The 11,267-nt window shown below is 43.0% G+C and overlaps 1 protein-coding gene across 17 annotated transcripts in view; it reads left to right on the forward strand.

Annotated features, from left to right (window-relative positions):
* USP49 (ubiquitin specific peptidase 49) overlaps positions 1-11,267 on the forward strand; it is a 33,550-nt gene that overhangs the window by 13,222 nt on the left and 9,061 nt on the right. For 6 of the 17 annotated variants that reach the window (XM_027445145.3, XM_027445143.3, XM_072028364.1 and 3 more), the window contains 5 exons: positions 3,838-3,982; positions 4,819-6,229; positions 8,022-8,226; positions 9,874-9,982; positions 10,724-10,929. In XM_027445145.3, coding sequence (XP_027300946.3) covers positions 4,847-6,229; positions 8,022-8,226; positions 9,874-9,982; positions 10,724-10,929 — 1,903 coding nt within the window. In that variant the 5' untranslated portion in view covers positions 3,838-3,982; positions 4,819-4,846. Of the gene's footprint in view, positions 1-2,142; positions 2,196-2,368; positions 2,559-2,877; positions 2,924-3,837; positions 3,983-4,818; positions 6,230-8,021; positions 8,227-9,873; positions 9,983-10,723; positions 10,930-11,267 lie in introns of those variants that run through there. The other 11 variants (XM_038168242.2, XM_038168240.2, XM_072028363.1 and 8 more) reach the window with 5 other exon arrangements.

The raw sequence follows: 11,267 nt of genomic DNA on the forward strand, positions 1-11,267 counted from the left end.
TTTTTAAACTTCAGGGGTGAAATGGCGTGTATTTGTGTAGGATACCTAGTTCTGATGGAACCCCAGAATATCTTAGGATGTTTTTCCTGCGGTGTTTTAAAACAAAACAAGAATTGCAAGAAAGGCAGGCGTGTTTTATTTAATGCGATAGCAATTCCCCGCGGACCGCTGAAATGCTGCAGTGTTTCACTCTTGCCACTCCCGGGAGAGGGATAAATGAATGAAAGAATCATTCAGTCTGAGCTTCCCACCTGTCTTTTAGAGATGACTTCCAGATTGCAGCTGAAGGATTTTTGTGCCGGTATTCCGGGCTCTTATTTGTTCTGGAGCCAACCCTTGAACAAATGGGAAGCGCACCGAGTTTCCAAGGCTAAGCATCCAGCGCCTTTCCTGATCCATAAACTTTTTTTCTTTAACTTCACAGACATTTAGTTAGAAAAAGAAAGTAGCAAATGTCAACAGATCTGCGCAGATGGCTTTAATCAGTTTCCAAACGTGTAACAATGGTACAAAGGAATATAACAAAGTCATGTGTTTTATTTTAACACTCTCTTAGTGTTAAGATTTTCTGCTGCGTTTGGTTCTTGAAGTCATTGCAGGATCTTGCAATAAGCTTTCCCAGGCTTACGAGCCATACAGGTAAAGAAAGCAGGGTCTGAGCTTGTGTTTAAATGTGTTTAAGTTATTTGCAAGGTGAGAATTTTTCAGATTGTCTCTGGAACGTTCCTGGTAGTCCAAGAGGAGCTGGCTAGTTGTAATGCAGCTCCACGCTCTTCGGGTACCACTGCTCCGTGGAAATCAATGAAATTGTTCCTCCTGCCCCCACCTCTTACCTGGAAAAGGTCCAGGCAGGCAGGAAGGGATGGCTCTAGCCATATAGCTATCTCTTCAAATGAGATCCACCTTGATGGAAGAAATCGTAAAACCAAGAAAAAAAAATACATTTTATTACTATGATGTTATATTGTGATTGCCAAGAGAGGAGTTCTCGTAGTTTCTTTCCAAGACCTTAAAATGCAAGATGTTAATTCACCATTATTACGCTGCCTGCTCATGGCTTATCCTAGACTGTCACATCAACCACAGAAACTTGGGATCGGTTGTTGCTTTATCTTAAATGGCTCCAACTCTGTAATCTTGGCAGGGTTCCCCCCTCCCTGCCTTGTGCGACTGTGTACAGGTTCTGACTCATCTCTGTGTTTCCCTTTAATCAGGGCTTTTTAATTTCTCCTGCTAGCGCGATGTTTTTTTTCCTTTCTAGGAGGTTGTGGCAAGCTGTTTGTTTACCTACATAAAACAGAGGAACAAATTTTGGGCTTAATTGTGTGCATGTGTCTTCCCCTGACTTATTTAGTAATCAGGTTGCGTGTGGGGTGGCAAGGCTGAACCTGCAGACGCTCCAGCTGCCATCAGTACGTGTTGCACAATGCCGGAGAGCCTCTTTTCATTATTTTTTTCATGGAAGGAGTCAAAAAACGTGAGTCTAATGTGCATCCGTAACGTGAAGGAGAAAATCTTAAATGTGGAGCATGGCAGAGGCTCAGTGAGCAGCGCGGTGCTCGGGCAGGCTGCTCTCCCTGCACAGCTCGGGCATTAAAACCACAGCGAGGAGAAGCAGGGGATCTTATCTGACAACAGCCTTGGGAGGGGAAGTGGGAAAGATGCATAATTTGAGTCGTTTGGGTTAAACGAGCAGCGTTTATGTCTAACTCACAGAGCAGCCCAGCGTATGTGGGATTTTTTTTTAATAGGGTTTAGATTTGCGAGGGAAGTGTTTGTAGGTACCTAAAGAGAAACAGGTGGGGAACATCGCAGGCAGCATCAAAGATGCTTTTGTCCTGAGAATAACTGAGCGAAGGTGTAACAAAGCTGCCTTGTTAACCGACCAAAGTTGGTAAAATATCTGTCCTCTTTTCAAACAGGAAATCTTGCTGGCCCACACAGGAAAAGCAAAAGCAGTTGACAAAAGGCTTGTAATTTATATACTGACAGCCCAGTTCATTGTTAAACATGATTCTTTAATGCGCTGTATCTGGTGTGTGATTGATTTCCTTGTAGCCTGTTACCCAGCTGAAACTAGCAACATATCAGCCTTATTTCTTATTTCTTTTTTTTTTTTTTTTTTTTTGCTTGGAAATTGAGGATAAATCCAGCGCCCTTTGGAAAATATTGTGTCCCGAGACCTTGCAGAGCTGGTGAGTGACTGCGCTGGGCAGCTGCTTCATCCATCTCTAGGAAATAACGTCCAGAAGGCCCATTTTTTGTTAGATGGAACAAATATCGGATATGCCTGCGAGACTCAAGGGTTAAATTCCCAACACTGTCGCATATGGCAGTGAGCAGAATCACAGATGTTGATGATACAACATAATTAGTATTCTTTTATGTAAATGAAGGCTGTCAATGTTACCATAGTGTCTATACTCTTTCAAGCTGGAATCTCTGCCACTTGGTCTCACCAAGGCTAGACGGGATTATTCCACGAATTTCTAGCAAGGCTTGAGCAGGAAAATGAAGAAGAAGGGGGAAAAGAGGTCTGGGAGGAAGGCGAGAGAAAGGTGAGCAGGGACGCTTCCAACTTGGAAGGAGGAGACCGGACCCGTCCTTTGTTTACTGTCGCATTTCCAAAAGTCTCTCCAGGTCCTGGGATTTCTGAGTGAATGAACACCGTCCAAGTGCGAGGTGTAGTGATTTTAACTATTGCAGATAACTGAAAGGGCTATTTAGACACTGAAAAAAAAAATCACTGTGTTGAGATGAATTCTGAAGTGGCCACTTGAGCTTCAATCTGAAGACGAGGAGAGTTAAAGAACAGAAAAGCTTTGATTTTATATATATTATTTTATATATATATATTTATTTTTTTTTCTTTAACAGATTTCATCTTTAGCAGTGATATCAGTGGAAAGAGTTAGCAATTGAGGTAAATTTGCATCATTTTAGGACCATTAAAAATAAGTTTTCTTAGCCTGGTCAGAAAGGTTTTCTGTATGCCATTCAGAGGCAGTTGTTCCATATTTATCCTAAAGCTTTCGGAAGGTGTGCTGTTGCCTTTGTTATGCTAAACTCTGTCCCTTGTAAAGTGATTTTTTAACTAATTATTTTAAATACTTGATCTGACACTGTCTGTGACATCTGTAACCACTTTGTGCATGTCATCACCGTCCCCTGTATCACTTTGTATTCTGTTGAAGTACTGTAGCCAGATATATATGAGCAAATTAATTAATTCTTTCTTGGATTGTTATACCAGATACATTTTTTTTTAGTCTTTTTTGCCTTTGGCAAAATGCAGGTTTTTCCTATTTTTTCTTTCCTCTATTTAGTTGCAGTTTACACTTGACAACTATTCTTTTCTTCTTTTTTGTTGTTTGCAAAAAATCATTTAGAAATGAAATTTAATTCAGGACAGATTTTTTTTAATCTCCTCCCCCCTTTCACCAAGTTATCGAAGCAGCCAAAATTGAAGTGATCCCAGGAGGTGCACGTTTTTACTCGTTTTTTTTTTTGCTCGGATTTTTTCCCTGCCATATGTTGGGTCAACCACTACAAAAGACTTAGGATGAAGAGGCTACGTGTGATCAGCAGACTTACAGATTATCAGAAATGAAAGCAGGAAAATGAAATTCCAAGTGCATCTTCCCTGTGATTTTTTTTTTTAACGTCTAAGTATTTGAGTTCCTAAATGCATTCGTGCTTTGACTTTGAGGTAATTCTGTTCCGTAGAATAAATGTGTTTTCCGCAGTAGCTCTTGCACTGAGGGGACTAATTGCGTTCAAAAGCAACCTTGTTTGCTTTCTTAGTTTATGTGCATCACAAGAATATTTTCTCTCTAGGGTTTTGAAGCTGCGCTGCCTTACAATGAAGACTTAAGTAGTAATTAAATTCTCAAAGAACCACCAAGGCTCCTTTGGATGAAATGAGGATGTTCCAGGCTCTGGACGTCGTGTCGTGAAGGAAAGAATGTTTAGACATGACTCAGTGAGTAATGCGTGCGTGTGGGTGGGCCTGGGTGCTGTTTCAGTGCCGTGATGGCTTTCACTTGTATCAGGACTGCACAAAAGACACCACTGCTGGCATGAGGAGTGGCACTTCAGTTGTTCTCCTTGTACAACTGAATATCTTTTATAAAACACACGGACTCGTGTTCATGCAAACAAGTACGCATGCAGACGTTTCATTAGGTTTACTCTAACAAGATGTTACGCATTTCATTTTTTTCCCCCTGATGATTTTTAAACGTTAAAACTATTTGGGAGGGTGAGGGAGATCGGAGAATTTGAGGGTAGAACATAAAGCCTGCAGACTTGAGATCGCATATAGACCACGTCTGGTTATGGCCATTACCTGATATTTTTGTGGCTTCTCTGAAAAGTTGCTAACCTCCATCTAGTTCCTGATGACACGCATTCCAATTCCAAATTCATTTTGTATGTATCAATTTCAAGAGGGCAGCTAAAGATCAAACGTGTGGACTGAATTAATGTTTTTCTCTCTGGAAGCGAGCCATTCGGGTTGGGTAGGGCACACTGGCAGATGTCTGGGCCATCCTTAGTAGACGGATAGACAGTTTTGTTCTGCAGAGCTTGTCAATCCAATCTCTGTTGCTGATACTAAAAACTGCTCTTAAAAATATTGTGCACAGAAATAATGTAGTCGGTTGAAGGAAAACTGCAATTGGAATCGATGTGACACGACATCTGTATTTTTATAGGTCTTTTTAGGTATTTTTTAGGTCTTTACATCTGGTACAAAAAGAGAGCATTTTAAATATGGAAGTGGGTCTAAGATTTTTTTTTTTCTTTTTGCCTTCCAAGGTCAAAGCAGCGAAGACTTCTGTAAGAGATGGATAGATGCAAACATGTTGGGCGGCTACGACTCGCCCAGGACCATTCTATCCTGAACCCGCAGAAGTGGCACTGCATGGACTGCCAGACAACTGAATCTATCTGGGCTTGTCTGAAATGCTCCCATGTAGCCTGTGGGAGGTACATCGAGGAGCATGCACTTAAACACTTTGAAGAAACCCGACATCCATTGGCAATGGAAGTTAATGACCTGTACGTGTTTTGTTACCTTTGTGAAGATTACGTCTTGAATGATAACCCCGAGGGTGATCTGAAACTGCTAAGAAGTTCTCTGTCAGCGATTAAAAGTCAAAAACATGATCCGTCGACGAGAAGTGGCAGGACTTTGCGATCCATGGCTTTGGGAGAGGACATGTGCAACCATCAAAGGACCCTTCAGGGACAGTCTCAGATGCTTACAGCTCTCTGGCACAGGCGCCAGTCCTTGCTTACAAAGGCGCTGCGGACCTGGTTTGATAAGAGCTCCAGAGGCCAGCAAAAATTACAACAGAAGAAACAAATGGAGGAGTTGGAGAGGAAGAAGGAGGCAGCGAGGCAGCGGCGGCAGGAGATGAAGAGGCAGCTTCTGGAGGAGCTGGCAAACACTCCTCCAAGGAAGAGTGCGAGGCTGTTGTCCCACGTGCACAGAGAGAACTTGATTCCAAGGAAATTCAGGGAGGTGGCGACCGCTTCCCCTACCTCAAGGCAGATGCAGAGCAGCAGATTCAATCAGTTTTATTCCATCCGGCGTAAGCCTCTGATGACTCCCGGGGTGACGGGTCTAAGGAACCTGGGAAACACGTGTTACATGAATTCCATTCTGCAAGTGCTAAGTCACCTCCAGAAATTTCGAGAATGTTTTTTGACGCTTGATCTCTGTGAAACAGAAGAACTCTTAGCCAAAACTGTGAATGGGAAGTCTAGGATGCCTGGCAAATTGGCAAATGGAGCCGCTGCTAATGAGTCAGGGAAGACTGACAAAGTGGGATCATATGGCACGCAGAGCTTGCCAGCTGGCTTAAATGGTGGCTCCTCGATAAGCAGGAGTTTAGAACTGATACAACCCAAGGAACCAAGTTCAAAGCACATCTCCCTCTGTCACGAATTGCACACCCTCTTCAGAGTGATGTGGTCTGGCAAGTGGGCGCTTGTGTCCCCGTTTGCCATGCTGCACTCTGTGTGGAGTCTGATCCCAGCGTTTCGGGGCTACGATCAGCAGGACGCTCAGGAATTTCTATGCGAGTTGTTGGATAAAGTTCAGCAGGAGCTGGAGTCGGAAGGAACGAAGCGCAGGATCCTCATCCCTTTCTCTCAGAGGAAGCTCACCAAGCAGGTCCTGAAGGTGGTGAACACCATTTTTCACGGGCAGTTGCTAAGTCAGGTATGCAGCTGGTTTTGCACAGAAATCAGTGGGAGCTGTTAACAGCGAGAAACAATGGCTTTGTTTCTTGAGGAACCACCAGATACCGAGGAGTAATTGCTTAGGAGTGCCTCCTGAGAATGCAAACTGATTGCTGCTCAGGTTGTCAGTGGTTTCGATGCTTTTCATGTCTATTGTAAATTTAGTGGACGTTTGCCACTTGAGAATGACATCTGCACTAGCACAGAGGTTCTGAGCCCCTACTTTTAAGTTTTTACTGTGTTTTTAAAGCGTCTTTGTAGTTCTCATCCCTTTATGGCTTTGTTTCTGTGACTAGAAAGAATACGATGAAGGACAGAGAGGGCAGTCAGCCTGCACTATAAAGAATAAGCTGTCTGTGACACTTCTTATTTGCAGGCCTTTGAAAGTCATCTTGAGATGCTGAGCATGCTTAACATATGTTTCTGTAGGAGCTGAACGTGCCTGCCCTGTCACGCTGCTTGGTCTTTTATTCCTGTGCTGTTCCCTTGTCTGAAACGCATTACTCCCCACAAGGCTGACCCTGAAAGCACAGCGTGTTTGAAAGTCCTCCGCTGCCTTTGCTGTCCAGGAGAAATGAATGCTCACATAACTTGACACTTCAGGGCTTCCACGATCAGCCCCCGAGGCGTATGATGTGTGTGCATCCCCGGCAGTCTCTACGTGGTCTGTCTCAGTGCCAGCCTTGCTGTGCCTACCACTCCTAAGGATTCCCATGCGTGTTAAATACCAAAAGGTGTATTTTTGGAGCTAAAGCTCTGGATTTCCAGGGAAGGAATGCTTGAAGTCCTGGTTTGTTTGAATTGTCCCTGCATTGCATGAACTCCTCTGCTGAACTGAATGCTCTTTGTCCAGTTGTCTCTTGGCTCTGAAGGTGGTGCTTATGGCTAAGGTCAGTGTGCTAGGTAGGCCTGTTAGCAGCAGGAAGATGTTCACAAATCAGCCTGAGCTATCTGTTGTTACAATATATTATAAATAACTTGTCAAGGTATTTATTCTCCCTGTGTACCTTGTGTTGAATTTTAAACCTCTCCAAGCACAGAAGACCTCCTTCCCCATCCGCTAGCTACACTGAGTACATCGTGAAGTTACTGGTGCCGTCAGAGGATGGAGGTGGATGGCTGGAAAGCCAGTGCAAAGCTGGGAGCTGGTTTTCTGCTGGAGAGTTTTCACAAGGATGTAAAATCTGGATCTGCTTTCTGGTTTTGTTACCTCCTCATCTTCTTGCTTGCTGCCTCTGAGATTAGTGGAAAACTTTTCTGCTGTTCATATTTATAATACTCCAGAAAGACAGCAGAAGTGCACTTTAAATTTGTCCTTTCGTGCTCCATTCATGAATAATTTTTATAGAGTTAGCAGATGAAACAGAGGAATTACACACAGCACTTTAGAATGTGCAAGGAAAATAGAGAAACGAGGGAAGGAAGATTGTGTGATAATTGCTAACCCATGCTGCCTGTAGTAGAAAAGAGTGCTCGTTACCCAGCCGTGGAGTGGTCTTACACCTGCAATATCTTCTGGGGAAGTGAATCCCATCAAGGTGAATGTTGTCTCTGTTTCTGGAGAATTGAGAAAGCAGGCTAAATTATTTGCTGCAGACATTTCTAATTTGAAAACTATATGTAAGAAGGTTTCTCTTGACCTGCTGGCCATTTTTCTGGCTGTGAGGCTGTGCTCCTTGGGCGTAAGCTTGCCATTTAGGTGTGAATGTAAAAATCTGTCTGCAGGTGAACGTGTACCTAACTTCATTTTTGTACCAACATTTCATCCCCAGGTCACCTGCATAACGTGCAACTACAAATCCAACACCGTTGAGCCCTTTTGGGATCTTTCCCTGGAATTTCCTGAGCGCTATCACTCCATTGAGAAGGGGATCATCCCCGTTAACCAGACGGAGTGCATGCTGACAGAAATGTTGGCCAAGTTCACAGAGACTGAAGCTCTGGAAGGGAGGATATATGCATGCGACCAATGCAACAGTAAGTCTGCTGCTGTCTCTGCTGATTAGAAGCCCTGGATTTTTTTTCTGAGAGGTTCCTGATGTATGTTTTGTGCCTGAAAACCTGTTGTGACCGATGCATACCCCTCCCTTGCATTGGAGGGGAAGGGGAAGGAAACTTAGAGCTTGGGGGGGATTGGATTGAGAGTCAAGAGGAGAAAACAATAAGGAATAATGGTCCTTACCTGCTGCATGGCAGGAAAGCTTTTGTAACAAGCTGTCTATCTGCTCTCTGCTCTTGATTGAATCATTTAACCAGAAGTCACAACTGCAGAGTTCTCGTGGTCTGCCACTAGGTTAGAGTTTCTCTCTCTTTGTAGGCGTTTTTGTCAAAATGCAGTGAAGTGACATTATTCTGAGAGTCTCAGGTTAATGTATTACCTGCTATATGAATGCGTGTGTTTTGCTGTGCTCAGCTAGAAGATGACTTCTGTAGCAGGTCTGAGTGTAAGGTCATTATATTTCTGAATGTAATTTTAGCCTCGTGTATAATCATGCAGCTCAGCTACTCTGATAAGCTGTGTTTGGATTATTTTTTTTCATGTAGGTATTTATGGCAAATGTTTATTCCCTTGGGAGGAAAATGGCAATAATTTGACTTGCATTGCAACGAGGCAGCTGAAATAACAAGTATTTGTAGAGACCTCTTCGCTATCAACTTGTGAATCAGTTACCAAGCATCTTCCCAAAATGTTGGGAAATAACCATTGACTGAGATGTCCTTGAAACAAAGCCAAATATAATTTGGACAGATTCTGATTCACAAATAATGTTCACAAAGCGTCGTTGTGATTGAGCACAGCTTTTATCTTAACTCAGTCTTCTGTGATTTTTTTTTTTTTTGTGGAAGCCCAAATTTTAACAGTTGCTTCAGAGTTAAACAGTTAAAGAAACATTTAGCCAGCTGAAAAAAATCGGGGAAAGGCAAATAAATAGCTTGCATCTAGGTGCCAAAAACTATTGGGGGCAGTGCTTGTCAGACGCGATAGAGGAGGAGCAACCCATCTGTTCTGAGCTGGTGCAGCGAGGTGCAGAAATCTAATTAACAGGTACATTTCTTAGTGGAAACTGAAAGCCACCTGTCTTCCTGGTACGGTGCTGTGTCTGGTGTTCTGGAAAGAGTAATCACTGGGAAGAGGAATGTTTTTTCCCCTCTTCTCCAGTTTCTGTTCAGCCATCCCTTTTGCTTTGTGAGCAGGCAGCACTCCTGGAGGTGGAACCTTGCTGGAAGCATTTTCCTCTAACTTGTATTAATATCCTGGAGCTAAGTTTGCTGGTGTAAGCTTTGTTGTAGTGCTCTAATAAATGGATTGAAGTTTTTTTTTTAAAAGAACAGAGTGTCAAGTAGTGTTATTTGTATGTTGGCAGCTCACCTGCTGAAACTGCTGCAACCCTAGATGTCAAAAAATACCTGAAGTGATTTTAAGCATGGTTTTTGATCTTAGGAAGTTGTCTGTGAAGGAATGCATAAGAAGTGTTTACTCATGTTTCTGTCCTATGGATGCATGTGAGATGGACTAGTGCTGCTGGAAGAAAAAGAGAGTTCATAATGGGTTCTCTTTCATTCTCAATATAATTACACCATGATAATTACACCTTGCCTTGATATTTTATTTTTCTTTGGTAGGCAAACGGCGAAAGTCTTCTCCTAAACCTCTTGTTCTGAGTGAAGCTAAAAAGCAGTTAATGATCTACAGACTACCTCAGGTCCTCCGACTGCACCTTAAACGATTCAGGTGAGCGGGGCACGCTGCGGGGTGTCAGGCAGGTGCCTTCTGGCTTTTGGGAGAGAAGTGCTAAGTGGGGTCCAGCAACTTCTCTCCCTTTCTGGGAAATGCATGTCTATAATTGTTTTACCCAGAGCAGGTGTGTAATGCTTGCTTCTAACTCTAAAACCAGTAGCCTGTTTGTAGTGTGTTTTCTGTTACGTGCAGTGTAATGTGTTGTGAATTGTACTTAATGATATTTGTCTGATTTTGGAGACAGCTTGAAGCAGTGACTGTGAGATGGCTGAACTGATCTGTTGAGTGAAAGATTTGCTGAAGCTGGAACCCCTGTGATAGCCAAATATATGCATTATGTTAAATAAAACGTAGCAGGCAGAGTTCAAAACACGAAGTTTCTAAAATGCTTAACGTAGGCAATTATGAGATGTGAGGTTTTTATATCTATATAGCTGAGCATTTTAGATGGCGTTTGGTTGTCACAGTAGATGTTCTGTTTTCTTTGTTTGGCTGTTACAAATCTCAACAATGCTGGAACTACAGCCAATGGACATCAGTGACGATTCAGTTTTATGCAAAAGATGACTGCAGTAGATTTTAAAGTGAAAACAGAAGGAGAAAATTGTGATGTCCTCTTGAAGGAAAGCTCTTTGAGCTGTTCCGCAGTGGCTGTCGAGTGCATCTTCATTCCCACAGCCCTCTGCTGCTGCCCAGAAAGGTCCTGAGCCTTTGATTGTGCCCTTGTATTTGCAGGTGGTCTGAACGCAATCACCGTGAGAAGATTGGGGTCCATGTCCTCTTTGACCAGGTACTAAACATGGAACCTTACTGCTGCAGGGACTCTCTCTCCTCTCTTGACAAAGAGACCTTTGTCTATGACCTCTCCGCTGTGGTGATGCATCATGGTAAAGGGTTTGGCTCAGGACACTACACAGCATATTGCTACAACACGGAGGGAGGTGCGTGTGCCTTATTTCGGGGGAAACAAATTCAAGAATCTCGGTTTTTATTCCATAGACATAGTGCATAGTAAAGCTTCATGATCGAGGTTGTTTGGAATCAGGTTTCCTGCCATTCGGTAGTTTGTTTCCCAGAATGTATTGCTAGTAGCATGCTTTTTTTTTCTTTTTTTTTCTTTTTTTTTTTTTTGTGTAAAGACCACAGATTGCTGCTCTTGGCTTTGTGGCACTTCGGGATGCCTTTTATTGCTCACTGTTAACAGCATGAATGCTTCATTTTCTCACGGGATGTAACTCTGTGGAGCTGCTCCAGCTGGGTGTCTTTTCTCGGTATCCTT

This window comes from Anas platyrhynchos, chromosome 27, assembly GCF_047663525.1.
Source record: "Anas platyrhynchos isolate ZD024472 breed Pekin duck chromosome 27, IASCAAS_PekinDuck_T2T, whole genome shotgun sequence".
Lineage (NCBI taxonomy): Eukaryota > Metazoa > Chordata > Aves > Anseriformes > Anatidae > Anas > Anas platyrhynchos.